Source organism: Nannospalax galili, unplaced genomic scaffold (genome assembly GCF_000622305.1).
Source record: "Nannospalax galili isolate Female #2095 unplaced genomic scaffold, S.galili_v1.0 scaffold1609, whole genome shotgun sequence".
In the NCBI taxonomy this organism is placed as follows: domain Eukaryota; kingdom Metazoa; phylum Chordata; class Mammalia; order Rodentia; family Spalacidae; genus Nannospalax; species Nannospalax galili.
In genome coordinates, this window is record NW_008359102.1 from 587,392 (window position 1) to 609,452 (window position 22,061).

The window sequence follows — 22,061 nt, forward strand, 5'->3', positions numbered from 1 at the left end:
TCAGTCATCACTGTGCATCACTAATGGGACAGTCACTGTTCTAGGTACTCTGTCAATGCAGGAAATAAAAAATAAATAAAGAAGAAAATTAAAAGTAAAATCAGGAGAACTTGGTAAGTGCCTTTCTGGTAAGGCGGTAAGTGACACATCAAGGAAGCTTGATGTTATAAAGTGAATATCCATTAAGAGTTAGTCACATAAATATCACTGTGATGAAGACTGAAGCAAAGAAAACAGCTACTACAAAGGCCTACTGAAGAAAGAGCTTGATACTTAAGGAAACCAAAGAAGATCAGTAGACATAGAACTTGGAGGAAGCAATGGAAAGTTAAGATGAGTTGACCAGTGAGAATGTAAAATGATGATGTCACAATGGGGAATAGCATGGTAGCTCCCCAGCAAGTTAAAAAGTAAGATTAGCATATGATCCAATAACTCATCATATCGAAACTACTGGAAAACAAGAATTCAAACACTACTATACCCATGGTCATTGTAATATTGTGAACATTATTTACAATTGACCAAATGCAGAAATAACAAAAATTCCTATCAGTGGATGAATATGTAAACACAATGTGACAAATCCATGAAACAGACTGTTGTTCAACCTTAAGAGGAAAGAGAATTTTGCATATGCTACGTTATGGGTTTTTATAGAGAATGTTAAGTTATCTAGTCACAAAAGGCTCAAAATGATGTTATTCCACTTAGATGAGGTGCAATAGTCTAATTCAAAGAGCAACAAAATAGAGTATTAAGTTTCAGGAGAATGAGAGAGGAATGAAATATTATTGTGTAACTGCTTGAGCACACAAACACACACAAATCTAAACGGGGGTGAGAGTATAGAAATATTGATAGGGATAGAATGACCCTGAATAATTTACAATGAGAAAGACAAATCAAGAACATCTAGAAGAATTTTTCCTGAGATGGTGAGGGGTGCGAAGTATGATCTAACAGATGTTTTTGGATTATTCTCTTATTTTAATATTATAACATATTTGTGGAAGGAGGACAGAGATGATTAAAATATTTTCACTGTTGTCTGGGCTTCTGTACTGGAAATGACATAAGTAGACAGATTGGACTCAGGGGTACAGAGTTTAAGTAAGCTTTGGGGAAAAATGGGACTCTGTCAAAACTGACAGGTCTTTAGTTTATGTAATAGGAGGAGGATGCCCTGAGATGAAGAAAAACAAGCAATTTCCCTTTGGGTCATGTTAAATTTGGAGACCTGTAAGTCTATGGGTATTTTAAGAAAGCAATTATGCATGCATATCTGTTTTTTTTGTGAATGGTCATACCTAGAATTATATATATATGGAGCCACCGGGATATAGATGGCTTTCGAGTATGTGTGAATATGGATGCAGCTTATGTGGGTAGATTAACAAAACACAACCAGGACCATATTGTTCCCGTGTTCTCTATCCCACATCTGCAGTACTTCCATTGCACAGGTTAAGATTAGGATCTTCAGAGCAGCCTTTCAGGCCACGTGGTCTTCGCCTCTGACCCCTCACCTCTCTGAGGTCCATTGCTCCTTTCATCGACTCATTTCAACTTTCTACTCCACACTGGATACTTCGCTCTTAGTCAAACATGTCAGGCACATACTGGCCACAGGATATTTACAACTCCTAAGGTTATATGAATGAGAGATAATACAGTCTAAAGAATGTGCAAAAAAAAGTTATTTTTGTATTTTATATTAAGAAGTGGATATGTGAGTCCAAATTGGCTTTCCTGGGTTATAGTCAAATTCCTGGACTATTTGTTAAGATGGGGAGACTATATATCATGGATGGCCTAGCTTTTCATTATTTATTTATTTATTATTTATTTTATTTTATTTATTATTTATTTATTTATATTCATCTAATATTACCTGCATGTCAGCAGGTGCACCCATGTTGTACAATGCCCACAGAGGACAGAAGAAGGCATCAGATCTCCTGGAACAGGAGTTACTGATGGTTGTTAGCCACCATGTGGGTACTGGGATTTGAACCCAGGTCTTCTGCAAGAGCAGCCAGTGCTCTTAACCACTTCTATCTGTCTATCTATCTATCAATCATCTATCTATCATCTATTTGGAAGACAGATCTATCTATCTTCTATCATCTATCTGTCTGTCTGTCTATCATCTATCTATCTATCTATCTATCTATCTATCTATCTATCTATCAATCAATCATCTATCTATCTATATCTATCTATCTATCATCTATCTATCTATCTATCTATCTATCATATCATCTATATCTATCTATCTATCTATCTATCTATCTATCTATCTATCTATCTATCTATCTATCTATCATCTATCTATCTATCATCTATTGCTGGTAGAGCCCAGAGATCTGCCTACCTCTGTCTGCTGGGATTAAAGGTGTGTGCCATCATTCTCCAATCACCCAGTTCTAACATAGCCTTGATAGGTCCTTTCCTTCTGGTTCTATGATCTTAACTGAGTAATAACAGTCAGCTAAAGCTCTAGAAGGAGCATGTAATCTACATTTTTACACTCTTCTGCTTATAGGGATAAAATCATTTGGGGATATGCATATAAGACTTAAATTTTTAATATGATAAAGGCTGAGGAGGAGGCAGTACCAACAGCTTCTCAATAGACAGTTGAATACTCATTACTATACGATGCTTACAGCTCTGGTGGATGAATCACTCTGCATACTATCTTAACTGACAGGAGACCAACATTCCTACAATAATGATGTATTATATTTCCCTGTAGGATTCGTTACCAGTTGTTAGGCTACTCACTGAATGTGATTATTCCATCACTCTTTATCTCATCTCCTTTCAGAAGTTCTCTAAATCATGTATCTAGAACAGTTACTGGACATAGGGATAAAAAAATATGGGAATTGAATTCTGTATTTCCTATAAAGCTAAGCACAACTGTCATTGATATAAAATTACCACAATTTTGAATAACTGTCTCTATAAGATAACAATTCTAGGGGAAGAAAAGAGAATATAATAGAAATGAAATTAGATGAAAATACAATTATTGAAGTTTTCCCCAATCCTAGTAGCCAAAAAGATTTGTTTGTTTTAATGAAAATGATCTGTGTACCATCTGCTGTATACAGCACTGCCAAGTTGGGTCAGGAAGTTGGTACTTTTGAAAAATAATTATTTGTTCTTCATTTAGTATGCTGAATTTTATAGTTCATTTTGTTAAGAGTTGTGTTACAGCTCTTGATGGCATATATTTCTCTATAGCAAACTACAAAAGACAATTGATGTGCCCCATGTGTGCTGGATAGCTTTAGTGTCAACTTGACACACCTGGGTTGAGGGAGCCTCAATCGGGGAATTGCCTCTATTGGACTGGCCTGTGGCCATGTCTGAAGGGCATCTTCTTGATGAGTGATGTGGGAGGGCTCAGCCCACTGTGAGCGGTGCCACTCCTGGGCAGGTGGGCCTGTGTTGCATAAGAAAGCAGGCTGAGCAGGAGCCAAGGGAGCAAGCCTGTAAGCAGCATTCCTCCATGGCCTGTGCTCCAGCTCCTGCTTCCAGGTTCCTGCCCTGAGTTCCTACCTTGGGCTCCCTGATGAACTGTGACCTGGGAGATGTAAGACAAATAAACCCTTTCCTCCCCAAGTTGGTACTGGTCAGAGTGTTTTGTCACAGCAGTGAAGAAACAAACTAAGACACCATGTTCTTTCTTCCCAGGCAGGACTGATACATACCAATGTGCCCATGTCCATTTTGCAGACTTTCTTTTCACCAAGGGATATCATGTCCCTTAGGCCACTGACAGCATAAACTTTGATTTTTTTTTTTTTGCTTTGTCATCATTAAACTCTAACTTACAGTACCTAATTCCTCACATTTTTTCAGCCTTGCTATTTTAATAGCTTTTAAAACGTATATGTAGCAAACTTCATTCAGTGCTCATGGTTTTGTGAGGTTTGAGGAACATTAAATTCCTTTATTTGCCATTCCCACCATTATATAGAATATTTCCATCATTCTCTACATGTCCTGTTGACCTGCTGTAGGCAAGGCATTCTCAAGTCCTTCAAAGGTAATCTTAATGCTGAGAAAAATTCTGATGTTGAAGCTTAAATTTTCTTTAATCTATAAATGGACTAGTTTTCACTCATTTCTGGACATTAAAAATTTAACCCATGGAGGTTTTTATTCCTGTTCATAAGGACAGGACAGTCACTGTTCTAAGTACTATGTCAATATAGGAAATAAAAAATAAATAAAGAAGAAAATTAAAAGTGGAATCAGAAGAACTTGATAAGTGCCTTTCTGATAAGGCAGTAATGACACATCAAGGAAGCTTGATGTTATGAAGTGAATATCCATTTCAGTTACAGGCAGATCTATATTTGCCTATTATGTGTATGCCAAACTTAATATTTTCATGAATGTCATCTCATTTAACATTGCACACACAGTTCACATTGATATATCAATATTTCTATTTTTAACTATAAGATTTGTGATTTTTACTTTTATATTTTGCTTCTTAAGTATAAACTGTCAATTGCTTCATTATTCTGTTTTTCTTAATAGTTTTACTATTTTTAATTTTATTTTATCATAACTCAAAATACAAAAAAGAAGTGGAAGCACAAAGGAAATGGGCAGGTTCTGTGTATACCAAGCAGGGATTAAGGCAGATTTACTCTTTCAGTACCAAAATGCACATCAGTTCTGCAAAAAGACAGTGTCCAAAGGCTACATCAATTTACTAGTAGATCTAGGGATGAAGAATCCCTCTTCCACTGGATCCCCTAAGTTTTGACCTTAATAACCTATTCCCACTGTCAATAAAGAAAAATTTGCTGTATGCAGTTGATTCTCAGAGTCCACAAATATACTGGCCTCGTTTTGAGGCAATCACTCATTGGATCCACATGCCACAGTTCCTGCTCCGTCACACTGCCCTTGATTCACAGCTTAAGAGTAAATTAGTGGGAGAAGGACAGAAGCACAGAATTCCTTAAGGAAGAGACCATCAATGTGAAGCCCCAGATTTAGTCTTAAAACATCGAGCTTCTTCCTTTACATGATTCTTTCCTCCTAAGAGAAACTACAGAGTCCCAATTCCTGGTGACTAACACCAAGAATCAGCCCTCATTGAGTCCGACAAAATTCATGGGCTCCATATGTTCAGCTTTTTATTTTACAAGAACCATTAGGAAATTAAAAGCACAATCTATAGTATCAGGGTCGTATGTCAAATAGAACACATTAAAACACAGTGAAGTTGGAGAATACTTAGAAATTCTGACATCTTGAAATAGTGAACAAAACTAACTAAGCATAATTGTTAGAACAAACACTCCTGATTTGGCTTTCTGGAAAGTTCTGTGGAAAGAGAAGTGTACCATTGTTTGGAAGACTTGTGCCACTGGAAGGTCACCAACTTCAGATACCACAAATCTGTATGATTCTGTCACGATGTGTTTGATGATATACTTATGTTGAATAACCTTAGCTCTTTGACAGTTCACTGATGAACCCTATTCTGAGTTGGGGAAATGGGGAGGTCCACATATAGTAGTTACCTTTCTGTTGTTGTGATAAAACACCATGCCCAAAGCCACTTACTGAAGGAAGATGTCATTTGGGCTTGTGCTTCCAGAGGGATGAGTCTATCAAGGTGAGGAGGAATGGCAGGAGGAAGCCAGAGCGGAAAGCTGAGAACTCTCATCTTTAAGCAGGCATAGATGAAGAGAGAGAAAAACTGAACATTGAAGAGGGCTCTAAACTCTCAGTCACCTCCCAGTGATGTGCTTCCTTCAGCAAGGCTGCACTTCCCAAATCTTGGCAAAGAGGGCCACTAACTGGGGGAAGTGTTGAAATACTTGAACCTTATGAGGGACATTCTCATTTAACCCACTGTACCTTCGCTTTACCAAACTGTATACTAAAGGAACTCTTCAGGCTTATTTTCCCCTAAGGATATTCAAACCCTGGTGATTTTTCAAAACTATAGACCAAACAAAAACATCACTGACTCTCTAAAATGCTATGTCAAGGATGCTTTCTAGATAAATATCAGCTGTATGCAACCATTTGACATGGAATTGTTAAAAAGTCAAACACAACAAAGCTCATAACGCTTTAAGTAAATTTGTGATCTTATATTAGGATATATTCATATCTGTTCTTTTCTGCATGTATCCTGTGGGCTATGGCTAGACACGTCTGATTCTAGGACTTTCTTCTTAAATTATAATGTGGGAAAGGGAACGCACTCCTATGTTTATGAAAAATGTGACAAAGAGAGGAATGCATGTGTCTAACTGATATATTTGACAATAAGCAAAAGTGAAGAATCAGATTATGTGCTATACGCACTTCAAATATATTCCAAGACATTTATATAGACACTTATTTATGTAATCTGTAACAGGGATTTGGTAAAACACTGTGACGTTCAAGACAAAACATTTCCCTTGTTATTAGTCTATTGAGAGGGGTGTGACCAATCCTAAAAGACAGTCAGTGCATCTCAAGTGTATTGAATATAGATGAAAGACAAGTTGATGTGAACACACACACACATACACCACACACACACACACATGCACCCCCCACACACCATACACACACACATACACCACATACACACACACCACACACGTACCACACACACACACACATACACCACACACACCACACACACACATACCACACACACATACCACACACACATACCACACACACACCACACACACACAAACACACACACATACCACACACACACACCACACACACATACCACACACACCACACACACACACACACACACACACACACACACACACACACCACTTTGGCAGACAGCACATGAACTGCAAGATTGGAGATCTTCTGTGGTTAAATAACAGTAACTGGAGAGCAGAAACACAGGAAGACACAGCACAGCAACAGACTGGAGTGGATGATGGGGCCAGATGGAGAAGAGTTTGAGCAGAGAAATGACACCATAGGTCTGGCTGTGAATGATCACTCTGGCAACACTGTAGAGTCTGGAGTACAGAAAGAGAAAAGTGGAATCAGGAGACTAGGTATAAGACTAGTGTCAGCTAACAAGTGATGGAAATGTGATACAAATGGCGGAGGTGGGATTGGAACAGGGAGAATAGATTCCAGGTGCCTTCAGAAGGTAAGAGCAACAGCTCACAGAGATTTAATGAGTGTACACAAAAGTGAAATGGAAGTGAGGAAGAATGGGGTGGGGTGGGACTTCAGGATGCATAAATGGCAGATACTGGATCTAGATCTAGTCTCAAAGTGAATTTTATCAGCAGATTTTTCCTTTGTTATTAATTTTTCGGACAGTCTCACTCTTACAAATAGTATTAAGAAACGAGTAACTTGAGCCTGGCAGGGTGGGGCATGCCACCACTCCCAGCACTCAGGAGGCAGAGGCCAGAAGATCTCTGTGAGATCCAGGCCAAAAAACAAACGGTAACATGAAAGGTCAGCTCACAGCTGATTTTGGCTTCAGCTTTCTATCTTGAAAATATTGAAAGAAAGAAACGACAAAAATTCTCACAACTGCTTACTGCTTTTCTATTTTTAAAATATGTATAGGGTTATCATGTCACCCACTCTGATTTCAAATTCACTCACCAAAATCACCACAATAAACTAGTTTTATGTAGAACAAAAGCATTGCATGTTTTACCAAAAATATTGGCAATTATCCCAGTATAATTTAGTGAAAAATATTGCTGTTGAAATGATTTTACATTTATTTCTCAACTATATCAGGAAATGTTTCTGGTTTCTATGATCTGTTACACTGATTTAATTATGGATTCCTATGCTGGACAGTGCTATATTGATTTTCAACCTGGCCTTATAGTAGATGTTGGTTATACTTTTTCATAGTTTCTTGGAATTCTTTTGCATTTTTATTTCATATAAAGTTTTCAGTGATTAGAATTTTATTAAATTAATTATAAATTTAGGCATAACAATTATATGGTGTTCACATGCCCATCCAGGAATATATATATATATATGTATATATGTGTGTGTATATTTTTTCATGTCTCATTTTATATTTTGGATTAAATGTAATATTTTTCTTTGAACACATTTGTTCATATATTGCTAAATTTAGGAATAGATATTGCATTTTAGGTCATTTTTCATAAATTTTCTTCTTTTAAATGTTTAATAAAACTAATTATAGTTATTATTTCTACTTAAAGAAAAAGCAACTTTTATGTACAGGAGATGTACTGCTCTATTACAATTTCTATCCATTTCCAATGTTTATTTTAGTGTAGCTTCTTGGAATTTCCCAATATACCATCACAGTATTTATAAAAATAATACTTTGTGAAATAAAATGTTCTGATATTTAAAGATTGTTTTTTAATTTTTCTCATCAAAATCACTGTACTTTTGAACATGTGAAACTTCTTAGCCTGTTTAAACTGTAAAGACAAAGAGTTCAGCATTCCATCATTGAGATAATTCTTATTTATAGTTCTTACAAAAACAATAAATGTTTTAAAGCATACTTATATTCTTATTAATATGAACTTTTAAAAATTAGTAATGACTTTGCTTTTACAGTTTTCCGTTTTGCATTTATTGATGCAAGTAGAAGACATTGTTCTACATAATTATCCAATTAGCAATTGTGCTTTTCATTTATATCAGAAGCAAGTACAGCTGCTTTCCTAATGTAAAGACTGGATTGTGACAGACATCAATGCGCTTCTTCATATCAGAAGTAGGAGAATTTTGTTCTCATATCAAAAAGAAATATTGTCAAAGTATGATATTGAATTTCTCAAAACAGCCATAACAGTACAGTGTTGAGCACTCCATTGTTACTATCTCATTCAGTTCTCACTAAGCAATTATTATACCTTTTTTATGAATGAAAACAATTTATGCCATTGGAATGTTAAATTTCTTTCTCAAAATTACAGAGTGACTGAGGCAACATTCAAATTTAATGATTAGGAATTCAAATCCATCTTATCCATTCTTTTTGTATTACAAAATAATTGATAATATCATCAAATGAAGTTATAAGGAGATTAAAACATTTCATAAACAAAATTAAGTTTTTTTATTACCCAGGTTTTGAAAATTTTTCCAAATCAAAAATAATCTCTGTTATATTTTCTAGACTTTTGCTCAGAGATTTTGAATAGCCACTTGGACAAGAACTTAAGAATACTTTCAATTTCTTTCAAAAGTTAGTTTTGGCTTTGCCTACTCTACTCTTTGGGCAAGATGAAATCCACTTGAGTGATTACACCAGTCTGAATTTTCTTATTTGGTCTTTTTGAGACAGGGTCTCCCTGTACCCCCAGCTGTCTTGGAACTTACTAGATAGACCAGGCTGGCCTTGAAATTTTTAATTCTGTGATAAGACAGGTACTGAGGACTGACTCTCTAAAACAGTCTGTCAAGGATCAACTCCCTGTTGTTAATGGCTCCTATCAAAAGTCCTTGAGAAAAAATTCCACTTCATGACAAAGTACCTCTATTTCTCTTCACCGAGCAAATCCTACATAATCATTAAGTTAATTTTCCAGAAGAACATATGCTTCTACTGGCTACTGCGAACTCCACTCTTTATATCCTAACACCCAAGTGCTTACTTAGATGCATTTCCATTGTTGTAGGCCTTCACTGATTGTTTTACTAAAATATCACCAAGCAAATACAGCTTTGGTAGTTGTCAAAAATAAAAATAAATTTTGTGAAACAGTATTTAGTATTTTTCAATCCAATAAGGCAAATAGTAAATCAGGTTGCCTGTGTATCAGGTTTTAAAAGTTTGTCTAGATTTTACAAACTTTTTTTTCATGGGGCTATGTATTATTTGTAATTTTTTTTTCTATTTTCAAACATGTTGGGTACCATATTAGTATGGACTATTTTTCAATAACATGAGATCACATATATTTAACATGAACTGAAAACTTAAAATGCATTTCTTTCTATCTCACTGGTAAATATTCCTTTGTGACTTGAAAGAAAAAAACAATTTTCTAATTGTATGACTATTTTAATTACACTAGATAAATGCTTTACAGATTTTCCTGTCATTTTTTGTGTCAGGTTTGAGATGCATATTCAAGTCTATGAATATGATATTGGCCTGTAGATACAATTTAAGGTTATAAAAATACAGAAAGTAGTGTTTACATATAGTAATAATTTAAATCATACTATCATAATGATTAGACAAAAATGAATGAAGAACATTCTTTAGGACAAAATCCCAGTCTTTTCAGAAAGTCATACTAGAAGAAAGGAATTGTGACATGTTAAAAGAACTAAAGACTCATAACACTACAGGAAATGTGTTGTCCTGGACTCTGCTCTTCTACATAATGTTATTTGTGAACTAAGACAAAGTATTTTGTGGAATTTTAATGTGATCAGGGTGTGAGATAGCTCATAATCTTCACATTTAAAGGGAAAATTTAAAAACTGTTTGAAAAACAACGTAACACGATCAAATTTTAATTATATACATATTTATTCATTATAATGGTTATGTCAGCATATAGGTATATAATTTTATGCTTATGAATAAACAGAATTTAGGGGATATGAATTTAAGGTGTTAAGTTTGATAATCTGGTAAACTTTGGGTAATAAGTTTTGTTTACCTTGTTGTCTATGTTTAAAATACAACAGTACCTTTACTACACTAGTTCTGGAATGGAAGAGTATTCAGGGCTCATGATAGACTTGTACGGTAACCTACAAAATAACCTCCAGCTTCGGATCCTGCTGCCTCACCTCCCAGTGCATTCTAGGCAAGCAGTCTACAATGGAGCTACATCTTCAGCCTTTGTCCATCATTCTGTAAATTCTCATATTGACAGTGGAAGTCCATATTCCTATCCTCTCACCTACCATTTGTGATGGTTAATTTTGTGTCCACCTATTTGGGTTAATAAATAACTGGGATAGTAATGAGGGGCACCTTTGTGTGTGAAGGCATTTCAAGAAATGCTTAACTGAAGGACAAAGTCTTGCCCTGAATGTGCGCAGCACAGTCCCATGTGCTGGGATCCCATACTGAATAAAAGAGTAGAAAGGAGAAAGCTTGTTCACACCAGCTGACCTCTCTCTCTCTCTCTCTCTCTCTCTGCTTCTGGGCTTTGGCACACCATGACCAGCTACGCCACTGCTACTGGCAGGCTTGCTTTGTCTTGATAGACTGTATGAGTTCAAACTGTCAGACAATATAAATCCTTTCTCCTTACACTGATTCTTCTTAGATGTTTCTTCACAGCAATAGAAAGGCACCAAAAACACTATATTTCATTTTCTTTTCTGTTTCATACCTATAACGTACCTTTTTCATACTTTTTGGTCTCAAAATAATGCTAAAATAAGACTAAAACAAAACAAAAGCATACAGATTTTCCTTATGGTATATAAACTTATTTTGGCATGTATATATGAAATTTGGCCAATAATTCAAATATTATCAATTTTATGACACTTGTACTAGTTTTGTATTGTGCCTCCTACTCTTAGTGACATAGATTTCTATGAGCCGATACTTTAAGACACCATAAAGTTGCAATTTTACAATTCTGAAGCAAGTTCATCATTGGTCTGAGTGTGCTAAGCTGGTGTCCACACTGCTTCCTTTACTTCTCAAAACTATGTGTTCTCGTCTCCAAGCTTCTAAAGGTTGTCCCCTTCCTAGGCTCATGCTGTTGCCTCCTCCAATCTGCTTCTTTGCCACGTTTCTTTCACTTTTGAATTCTTGCCTCACTCCAGTAAGAACATTTGATAGGATCCATGATTATTCATGATAATTTATCCATTTCAGGACCCTACCTTACTCACATCCATAAAAATCTCTTTTGATATGTTAGTAACAAGTCTGCAAGGGAACATATTCAGCGATTGGTGTGAGGCGCTTGGGGAATGGGGTTTGCATAGCCAATTATAACTCATACATATTTTACTCTCTTTGTTTTCTCCATTTTTTTCCAGTTTATTAAGAATTGTTTTTCTGCTGTATCATTCTACTAAGAGAGTTTTCTTCTTATGAAACTATTTTAAAAATATATTTCTTAGTTTTAATATCCACTGTCTCTTTTTTCTGGGTAGCCTTATGACTTTAGATATTAGCATAATTCTGAAAATAAGCTTTAATACTGGTTTCTTTGTTCATATTCTCAGTGAGTATCACACGTTCTGTTAGTTCCAAAGCACAGAAGTGTCATGGTAGCTCACATCTCCAGTAACATGAGTGTTCAGTGAACCCATCTTCAGAATAATAGGGCTAATTACCTATTTCCTGAAAGCTGGAAACTAGGGTTGATTCCCAGGTACACATTTTTGCAGCATCTCTGGTACTTTCCAGAGTCATTACATTGCTGATAGTTTGCTAGCCTGGCCAATCCAATCCATTTGACATCAAAGATTTAATTTAAAAATCGTATCATTATTGATGGTGTGTGGCAATTTCCACCTGTTCACTTTCTTTCTATTTATTTATTTATTTAAAAAGGCCACATAAACAGACCCCCTCCCTAGAACTCAGTTCCCTGGAGGACTCCTCCTGAACTTCATCCTTATGCAGGGCATTTACATAAAAACCTTGGGGAATTCTAATGATGTTGATTTTTTAAGCCAAAAATTTGAGGCACAAAATAAATATTTTAAAACTTCCCAGCTGCCAGTAATAGGAATGTGCTTTCCAGAGAACTCTGAACAAACAGTGCAGTTTGGCTTTATAATTACTTTAACAAAATGTCCTAAATAAAAGGGCAAGCCATGAGGATATGGGTACTTCTCCAAGTTACTGTTCATATTCATGGGGCTTATGTCAACTGTGGGAAGCATGGAGTCCATGAAGGGAAGAGGTACTGGCTGAAAATAATCTTCAAGAGCACTGCCTCTGCTTAGCTGACTTTCAGGCTCAGAGCCATGATTATGAACCCATTGTTTCTGGAGTTCACCAGGAGACTTAGGGAGGGGAGTCATTTCACTACACAAGGTAATCAAGAGTTCTAATATTGCAGCTCTCTTTCTGTACAGATTTCTTTTTCTGTGGACAAGAATGCTTTCCATTTCACATGTTTTCAAAATTCTTGTTTTTTTCATTATCATTAAGTTATGGAAAAATCAAAGCAATTTTATGTGCAAATTCCTTTCTTTGGAATGCTTTGGATTCAAAGCTTCTGAACATGAGCCCTGAAAGCTTGTGTAGAAGGTATTTATACATTATTTTATGACTTAAGCATTACATCAATAAGTCAAAATGAGGTAAATAGTTAAAGAAAATGCCCTTCAATTAAATATAGATATGTGTGTGCTTGTAAGTGTGCATTTGTGTGCAGATGTTTGTGCACATGTGTATTGTTTTGGACCTGCTCCTGTTCACTGTCAACCAGGTCTATTCAGTTACAGAGTCATTCCTATCAAGAATTAGATTTTTAATATCTGAATGGTGCTATCCAAAGAAAATAAGAAGGAAAAGAGGCTATATTTTAATTTTAGTGTCTTGATTGAGAGTCATCATGAGTCAGTAAAGAAGGCTTAAGGACCAATTCTATTAATCTCTTACAGTGAATTTATACAAGAGTTTATAGTGGAAGAAAAGCAAATCTTATTCATATAGCTAAATGTTCTGAAAGGGCAGTTAGTTTTTATTATGCTTAAAAAGATAATCTCATAATCTGTAAAAATATTGTATCAAGAAAGGACAGAATGCACAAGTACCTTGTTAGCTCAAGTCAGGCAAAATCCCAGAGTAGAAGTGGAGATGAGGGTGAAAAGCCTCAACCCCGAGGAACTATTAGAAACCAATGGCTGCTGGCTGGAAGAGGGAGCGTTGGTCTCTTTTAGAGGTAAGCTGCAGTGGATGGATCCACACAGAAGGGCAACTGGGACGCAAATTTGATATATAACATATATATATGTATATATACATAGCACATAGAATTGGGAAGAGGGTCATAAGGTGGTGTAGATAAGGGATCTAAATATGATAAAAGCATATTATATGAAATTCACAAAAATTCAGTTAAAAAGGAAAAAATAGAAGTACCAACTCCATTAGATTCCTTTTTTACTTATTTGATTTTCAGATTCCTAAAATATGTATTTTGAGAAAAGGCAAGAACTGTTTTAGTAATTATCGTTATGCAGAATTTGCAGAAGAATTAAAAAGAAACAAAACTCGAAGCATGTTAGGATAATGGACTGGTAAAAGAGTAACATTCAAATAAACGAGGACACATTTTCTGAGCCAGGAATCGCAGTGGTAATATACTAAAGGCACTCTCTGAAATAATATTCCTGTGTTCTTCTTCATAATCATACTTGTCAAAACACCCTTTCCTTAAAATACCTGCTTCTATTACTATGCAACCGAGTGAAATATTTTCCAATCAGTACATTATCTATGCATCAACAGAGCTGTTCTTCCCAATTTCATGTTTGCATACTTCATCACTCAGCACCCTATGGTTCTCAGTTGTGTTCCTAATATCTGCATCAGTGCTCAAAGAAGGAGAATGGAAGAAGGAATGTTACATGTAGAAGAAAGGCAATCTTAAAGGAAGAGGGTGGAAAAGTTCGACAAACATACCTAAGCATTTATTATGGTTCTACTCATGAGTACCAGATACAGATTATTGATTAACTAGAGGCATGAATTGGATCATATGAAGAAGGCATAAGTATTGAAAATCACGGAATTAAAAGAATGTTGTTTTCTGTCTCAGAAGCTGTAATTTTACATGTCCATTCTACTTAGATTCTGACTCACTCGGAGTCAAGGGGAAAGTGCATAAGTCAAGTGCATAATTCCATTCATCCTGGATATTTCATAGGATCTCCAGCACCTCTGCTCCATTTATTTGCATTCCTTCCAGTAAGAGATATGGCCCCTAGGTTTGGGTAAATGATATGATCTCACTTCTTAGAATCATTTACCTTGAATCACGGTGGCTCTGTTTCATAAATTTCTACCTACATACACTGCTATGGGATCAGAGAAGGCTTTATTCTGCCCCCTGTCCTAGGTGTTAACTCACAGAATCAGGTATTAGGCTCTAACTTAGTTATTCCTAGCTGGCCTGGCAAAGACAGATGTTAGGTTAAGTTACCCTTCTCTGAAATAAAGCTTATAATGTTTGTCCCTTGAGTATGGATGAGAGATACAGTACAGCGTCATAACTTCAAACGTTATTTCTAATGCAAAAGAGAAAAATTAAGTATGTTTAAAGCTTATCATCTTAACATAAGGATCATGATTAACTCATGATCTTGGCCCAGCTTCATCAATTTTTTTGCCAGCTCCCCGTTGTTTGGCAGCTGATCTTCACCTCCCTTCTGCTGGGAAGGCTCTGACCACTCCCATGGCTGTCCCTCTTTTCCTTAAAGTCTGGGATAAATTTTACCTAATCAGATAAATTCTTGCTTCTCTATTCCTTCCACTATTTATAAGTACTCTATCTATTTGTAGCTGCATAAAAGTTACACTCCTTGAGAGCAGGGACTTTTTATTAATTTTCTCCTGGCATCTAAAATAATTCCTGATAAAATAAATTAAGAAATACCTAGAACAAATAAAACACGTGTAACTTTCCCCTGACCTTTTAGTGAATGGAATAGTCTTTCTGAAGTTGGATTTTTTTTTTTATAAGTTGAGTCAGCATTTTTAAGCTTTGACTCTTTTTTTTTTTGCAAATCCCAGTACTGTCTCTAGTATTGCTCTAGTATTGGCATAACTGGCTTGCCCATGTTTAGACACTTCTAATATCTGTTAATGCTTTAGAGCAACCTCTCCTAAATGCAATTATATTATTTCTTTAATAATAATGTAGCTAGTGTAAAGAAATAATTACTAAAAGAAAATTTTAGTACAGTGCTCCAAACGTGGTCAATATTTAGTCTTTCAGAATTTGAACCTACCTATGTCCAAAATTAATTATGTTTCAGTCTTGAAGTTTGTTTGCTTTTTCAGTATGCTAATAGTATACTCGCTGTGCTGACATCAATTCTGCACCTATTTGTTCTCTGTTTCTTCTCTTCAATTGCTAATGTTCACTTTGCATAGGTAATGCTTATTTGTTTTCAATGATCAGTTTTGTTACTGTTGATGCTGTTTTGGTGAAGAATTTGCCTTGATAGACTAGGCTAGCCTCAAAAGCAATATTTCCTACATCAGCCACTCAAATGCTATGATTACAGACATGAACCAACACCAACATGACTGGCTTCAAGTATCAGTTTTAACACAAGTATCAGTTTTTTTCTTTTCTCTTTCTGTCTGTCCTCTTTCATTCACATACCTTATGCAGGTTTAAGGGACACTATAAATCTTCTAATTAGTTTGCAGGGTAATGATCGTTTCCCATTTTTTTCACACTTGCCCTTGTTATACTCTCAATTCCACAAGGAATAGATTGCCCTTTCCCCCCCATATTATTTCATTCTCAGAACATTGCCCAGTGCCTGATATTCATCAAGGTTTGCAAAATATTATTTAAATCCAAGTTGTGGTATGAATGGGAAATTACCTCCCCATAGGCTCATTTGTTTGAACTCTTGGTATCCAGCAGGTAGCACTTTTGGGGAAGGATGGGGAACTTCTTAGAGGTAGAGCCTTGCTGCAGAAACTGGTCTCCATCTTGAGGTTTTATGGTCTGACCCCATATCTTGTTCATGCTCTGTCTCCTGGCTACTGGTGCAGTGTGACTAGCTGTGTTTCTGCTGCCAGGCCTTCCTGTAGGGCTCATTTTACGTTTTTATTTTATGTGTTAGGAGTGTTTTACATGCATGTATGTAAGTGTACCCATGTGTGTAATACCTGTGGAGGCCAGAGGAGGGTGTCAGATGCCCTGGAACTGAAGTTACAGACAATTGTTAGCTGCCATTAAGGTGCTGGGAACTGAACCAAGGCCCTCTGCAAGAGCAGCTAATGTCTATAACTGCCGAGCCATCTCTCCAGCCCCATTGGTCCTAGAATTGAACACCTAACTTAATTTACATGTTTCTCTTATTTTCATTACTTCCCAACTTTTCTACCTTTAAAACAAATTGCATATGACATGTATATATTCTTACAAATACTTCATTTCATACTTTTAAAAACTTCTTCATTTTGTTTTCTGTATATTTAGCCATGATGCTTATTTTATTTCATTTTATTTTACGTGTATGTGTGTATTGCCTGCATGTAGGTAGGTGTACCTGTGTTGTGCAATGCCCACAGAGGAGAGAAGAGGCTGTCGGATCCCCTGGAACTGGAGTTATGGACAGTTGTTAGCTGCCATGTGGGTGCTGGGATTTGAACCCAGGTCTTCTGCAAGAACAGTCAGTGTTCTTAACCTCTGAGCCATCTCTCCAGCTCCAGCCATGATGCTTTTATTATAAGAATACTTTCTTCACTGATGCTTTTAAAGACTGAACTCAGATTTAATTTACTGATACACAAATTTTATATGAACCCTAATATCTTACCTAGGAATACCTCAAGATAACAATCAATTAGACATATGAAGTAGGCTTTTCTTTTGCACAAAAATGGCATCTAACACAAATTATATCAAAAGCAAGTCAAAAAACATTTACTATTGTTCTGAAAGAGTATACTTAGAAAGCCAGAGAGGGTAAGTATGTCATATATTTTGTGACTACTGTCAGAAAATATGGCAATTCTTGTGAAGAAAATAGTTAAGGCCAATTGTTTAAAATAAAATATTAGAAAACTACATCACACTTCAGATTATGGTAAGAGCAACTTATCATGAGATTATAATTAATGCAAAATTAATATTACTAGACCTCTTAAATCCCATTACTTTTGTTCTTATTTAATTTTGCATCTGAAGATGAGGGCAAAATAAATGCCCTCTGCATTGAAGTTCACTAAATTTTTTATAGAACTACTGAAACCCATCTAAGAAAGAAGCTAGAATGTAAGGTCTTACCATCTAGGTCATTCTCTGGGGTCTCCGCTGTGTGCCAATTCGAAGGAGGTCCTGTGCCATTGACAGTCATGGCTGACACTTGGAAACTGTACTGACTTCCCTTCTCCAATCCTATGAAATAATTTTTTACCAGGAAAAATAAAAAACAGTTACTGAACAATAAGGTTTTCCAGCTGTGTTTCAAAAGTTTTAGAAAAACACTAACAATAGTTGACATACTTTATGTATTTTGATTGCTGTGGTAATTATTGTTATTTTGACTAAAGGAGCAGAAATATCACAGCAAGAATTGAAAATACGTTTCATAAATTCCCATGTATTTTTCCAGTTTATAGAAATGTACCATTGAACACAGCCTTAGGCAGATGCAGAATGTAAAATGTGAATGATGAAGAAATATTAAAAATAGCAAGACTCATTTTTTTCTCACTGTTCTGAGAAATACTGTCTATAAATCAAGAGTAGACAGTCTAAAAATTTATGCCTCCATAATTCATTCAAGATCAGTGTTTATGTCTACTTTGGGCCAAGAAAGAAGAATCCAAAGCTACTGAACTTACACAGAAAACAGAAAATCTTCCATCTCTGGAAGCCATCTTTGCAGTGTATTAGTTTTACATCAGATCCCCATTAGAGAAAAAGGAGGACAATCTCAATGATAACTTGTATGCATTATAGTATACACAGTAACATTGGAGCTTTTGACTAAAGAGTGTAGAAAATGTGGATAGACTATAGAGGCTCCATAGATCATCAATCTTATATGTATAATTTTTATGTAAAAAACATCATTCTTTCCTAAGTCTCAAAGTCATTTACTAATAGAACAAATTGGTATAAACAAATGATACTTGTCTGCTCTGGTTTGAATGTCTCCTCCAAAACTCATGTTGAATTGTAATTGCTATTTTAAAAGTATGAAGAGACTTTTACATCATGATTAAGCCAAGAGAGCTCTTCTCTGCTGCATGAATTAATACTGTTATGTCAGGAAGGAGTTCCTGATTAAAAGGATGTGATCTGCCAGATACTCTCACAAGTTTGCTTGTACTTCCACAGTCCTTCATGGGATGACCCTCACCAGATGCTAGTGCTATGCCTCCAGCCTTTAGACTAGCAAGCCATTTCATTTACTGTTGTGTACAAACTATCCAGTTTGTGCAATTTGGCTGGAGCAGTAGAAAATGAACAAAGCACACTGAATAAATATACAAAAATGCAAGAGTAAAATTCATTATTTTGTGCAGTTTAAATGTGTAATTATTCTTAAAGGACCATGAGGTATTTTTAAGACACTGAGAGCTCAGTGTAAATTGCCAAATATTAAATCTATGAGTTTGACAGCTCTGGTAGAGATAAAAATATAGTCCTGTTTTCTGTTCTACTTTTCCCCCAATATGAAATTGGCACCAATATTTGGTACCAAAACTACATAAGCAAAGCAAACTATTCCTGAAATTATGCTTATATCATGTGTCAAGTTATATGTCTATATATTTTTTTTTCCAAGAAAGATGAGTACTTTGTAATAAGAGAGTTTCTAAACCACTCTTAGTAAGGACTGGTGTTTTAAGTAAAGACTAGGAACAACTTGCTAATGTTAGGGAAGAGCTCCATCAATGAATGACACTGTTAGAGAAAACTATTTGATAGACTCACTCATACAAATATTTTCTAGAAGAAAAACAGCACTGAGAGAATTAGAGATACATTTTCCAGAGAAGTTTCTAATTATAAAAAGTAGACCATTAGTTCCATACTTTGTAACTATTACTGGTGCTTAGTTTTTCCTGGCTAATATTAGTATTTTGATTGTGTATCCATAGAGTATACCAAAGCACCCATACATGGAAGTGAATCAGAAAATAATTTTGTAAAAACCAGTAAAACCAACTGGGAACAGTTGTACTTAAAACAATGGAAATTGTAGTTTATTACAATATTCAACATCATCAAGGGTACAAAAAGACGCTTAGACAGAAGTCCTTTGTCATCCCTAAAGTAGACTTATGCTTACTTCACTTTGCTAACGTGGCCTTGATTTGGTATTTGTTAACACTCTCACCCTTTCATAAGCACCATTGTCGGCTGGAGAGGGAGATCATAGTGCTCTCCCAGGAAAGCATAAATGAGAGTCAGTGAACTTCCAGAAGAATGCTTACCTAGTCCTCAATGGCAATGACTTCTGTACTGGTCAGCTCTGAAACTGAGTTGTAATTTATCAAGAATAAACTTCTATGTTAGGTCAAAATTTAACTTCATTTTTTAATGTTTAAAATAGTTAAAGATACATATATATATGTTGAATTGAGTAATTCTACCTAATGTTTGTATGTATTTTTATTTAAATTTTGTACATTTCATACAAAACATCTTAACCATCTTTATACGTCCTCCTCTCTCTGGAACCCACATAGACCACCCCACTGGATTTCATGCATTCTTTCATTTATGTTAAGGCCTATCCAATCAAGTTAGTGTACCCAGATGTCCCTCAGTGCAAGTTCATCCACTAGGGTCTAGTTAGTCTAACTAGAGTCTCTCTCTTAAAGAAGACCAACTCTCCCTCAACTGGCTATAGGCAGCAGTCAGCTGCAAACATTTCTTCAGCTAAGTTGGGGATCTGTTGGTCTAAGGTTGCCTTCTTCAGTTCTAAGCTGGGTTTTTGTCTGCTTGAATTTTCGTGGGTCTTGTGTATGCTGACACCATCGCTGTGGGTTCATATGAGCAAGTTCCCAGGAGCCTATAAGATTCTGTTTCCATATGGTCACATACATCCTCCCCTGGCTCTTACAAACTTTCTGCCCCCTCTTCTGCAATGGTCTTTGAGCCCCAAGTGGCTGAAGTTTAATACAGGAGTCCTTTCCAGGGACCCACACTCTACAGACTTTTATTCTCCAGGCTTTGGCCGTTTGTGGCCTCAACTTCATTTTTACTCAAAATGAACAAACAATAGCATCATTCCAGTGTTTAACAACTACTCTCAAAGACCATCTGTGCTGGGCAGTTTTCTGTGCCAAAAGGGCTAGACCTCAGTCTCCAGTTACTGAAACGCTAATCAAGTGCTTCAAGGCAGGTGTTTTGTGGAAGGTGCTCTAGCCTATATGTAATTTTAAGTTATGGCTACTGTTTATTTGATCTTCTGGGACAGTTCCCAACAGACAAAATTTTTAAGTGCAGAAATTCTACCCTTGGACATTGACTTCATCCTAGGAGATCCAGTGTGCATTTCAATCACTTCAGGATAGTCTTTATGATAAATCTCTTAATATCTATTTCCTACTGGCTCTCTCCATCTCTGGATTAAACCTGAGATGCCATTTTATTCCATACGAATGAACTCTTGGCAAATGAATGGAGGCTTTTTTGAAAGTTGAATTTCATTTTGTATATTCATTTGGTTTTGAACGAAGTAATTATATATAAAGTCTACCATCTTTAATATAATTTAAAATACTTCTTTATGAATTATGATTTGAAAATTTCTCATAATCATGAATCCAAATGTTGATTTATATATTTTAAGTAAGCATCTATCAGAGGAATTTAATTTTGAGTCAAACAACAAGAGAAAGCAGTTTGGAGATGTTTCCCAAACGTCTCCCTTGGCCAGCCCAAGCTATTTTTGAGATTAACCTGTCCAGCCATGTACAGCAGACAAGCTATTCCTGTCCTCTCTATTATATATACCATGATCTTTAGCACTTCATATTGATTGCTTGTCTAAGTCACCCTAAAAATTCTGCTGAATGTCCTTGAGTATATTGTATCTTAAGTACCTTCTGTAATTCCTCCATGGGATCAGACACCCTCTTCTGGCCTCCATAGACAGCAAGGACACAAATGGTACACTTATATACAGGCAGGCAAAAGACTCAGACACATAAAATAAAAATAAATAAAATCTCTCTTACTCCTTCTGATTAATTATAGACAGAAAGAATAAGGAAAGCTAGTCTGTAAGTAAAGGCTCCATCTGTGTGTGCATGTCCATATGATTTCTAAAATAAATCAACCAGAAAATACTTGAATTAATCTCTTCTAAAGTAACTTAGCTCCTCTAGATGCAAAGAAAATCTCCACTTCATAGTATCTAAAGGC

The 22,061-nt window shown here is 35.8% G+C and overlaps 1 protein-coding gene across 3 annotated transcripts in view; it reads right to left on the reverse strand.

Annotated features, from left to right (window-relative positions):
• Dcc (DCC netrin 1 receptor) overlaps nt 1-22,061 on the reverse strand; it is a 791,710-nt gene that overhangs the window by 170,842 nt on the left and 598,807 nt on the right. For all 3 annotated transcript variants that reach the window (XM_029558504.1, XM_029558503.1, XM_008822828.3), the window contains exon 13: nt 17,961-18,071. In XM_029558504.1, the coding sequence (XP_029414364.1) occupies nt 17,961-18,071 (111 nt within the window). The remainder of the gene's footprint in view (nt 1-17,960; nt 18,072-22,061) is intronic.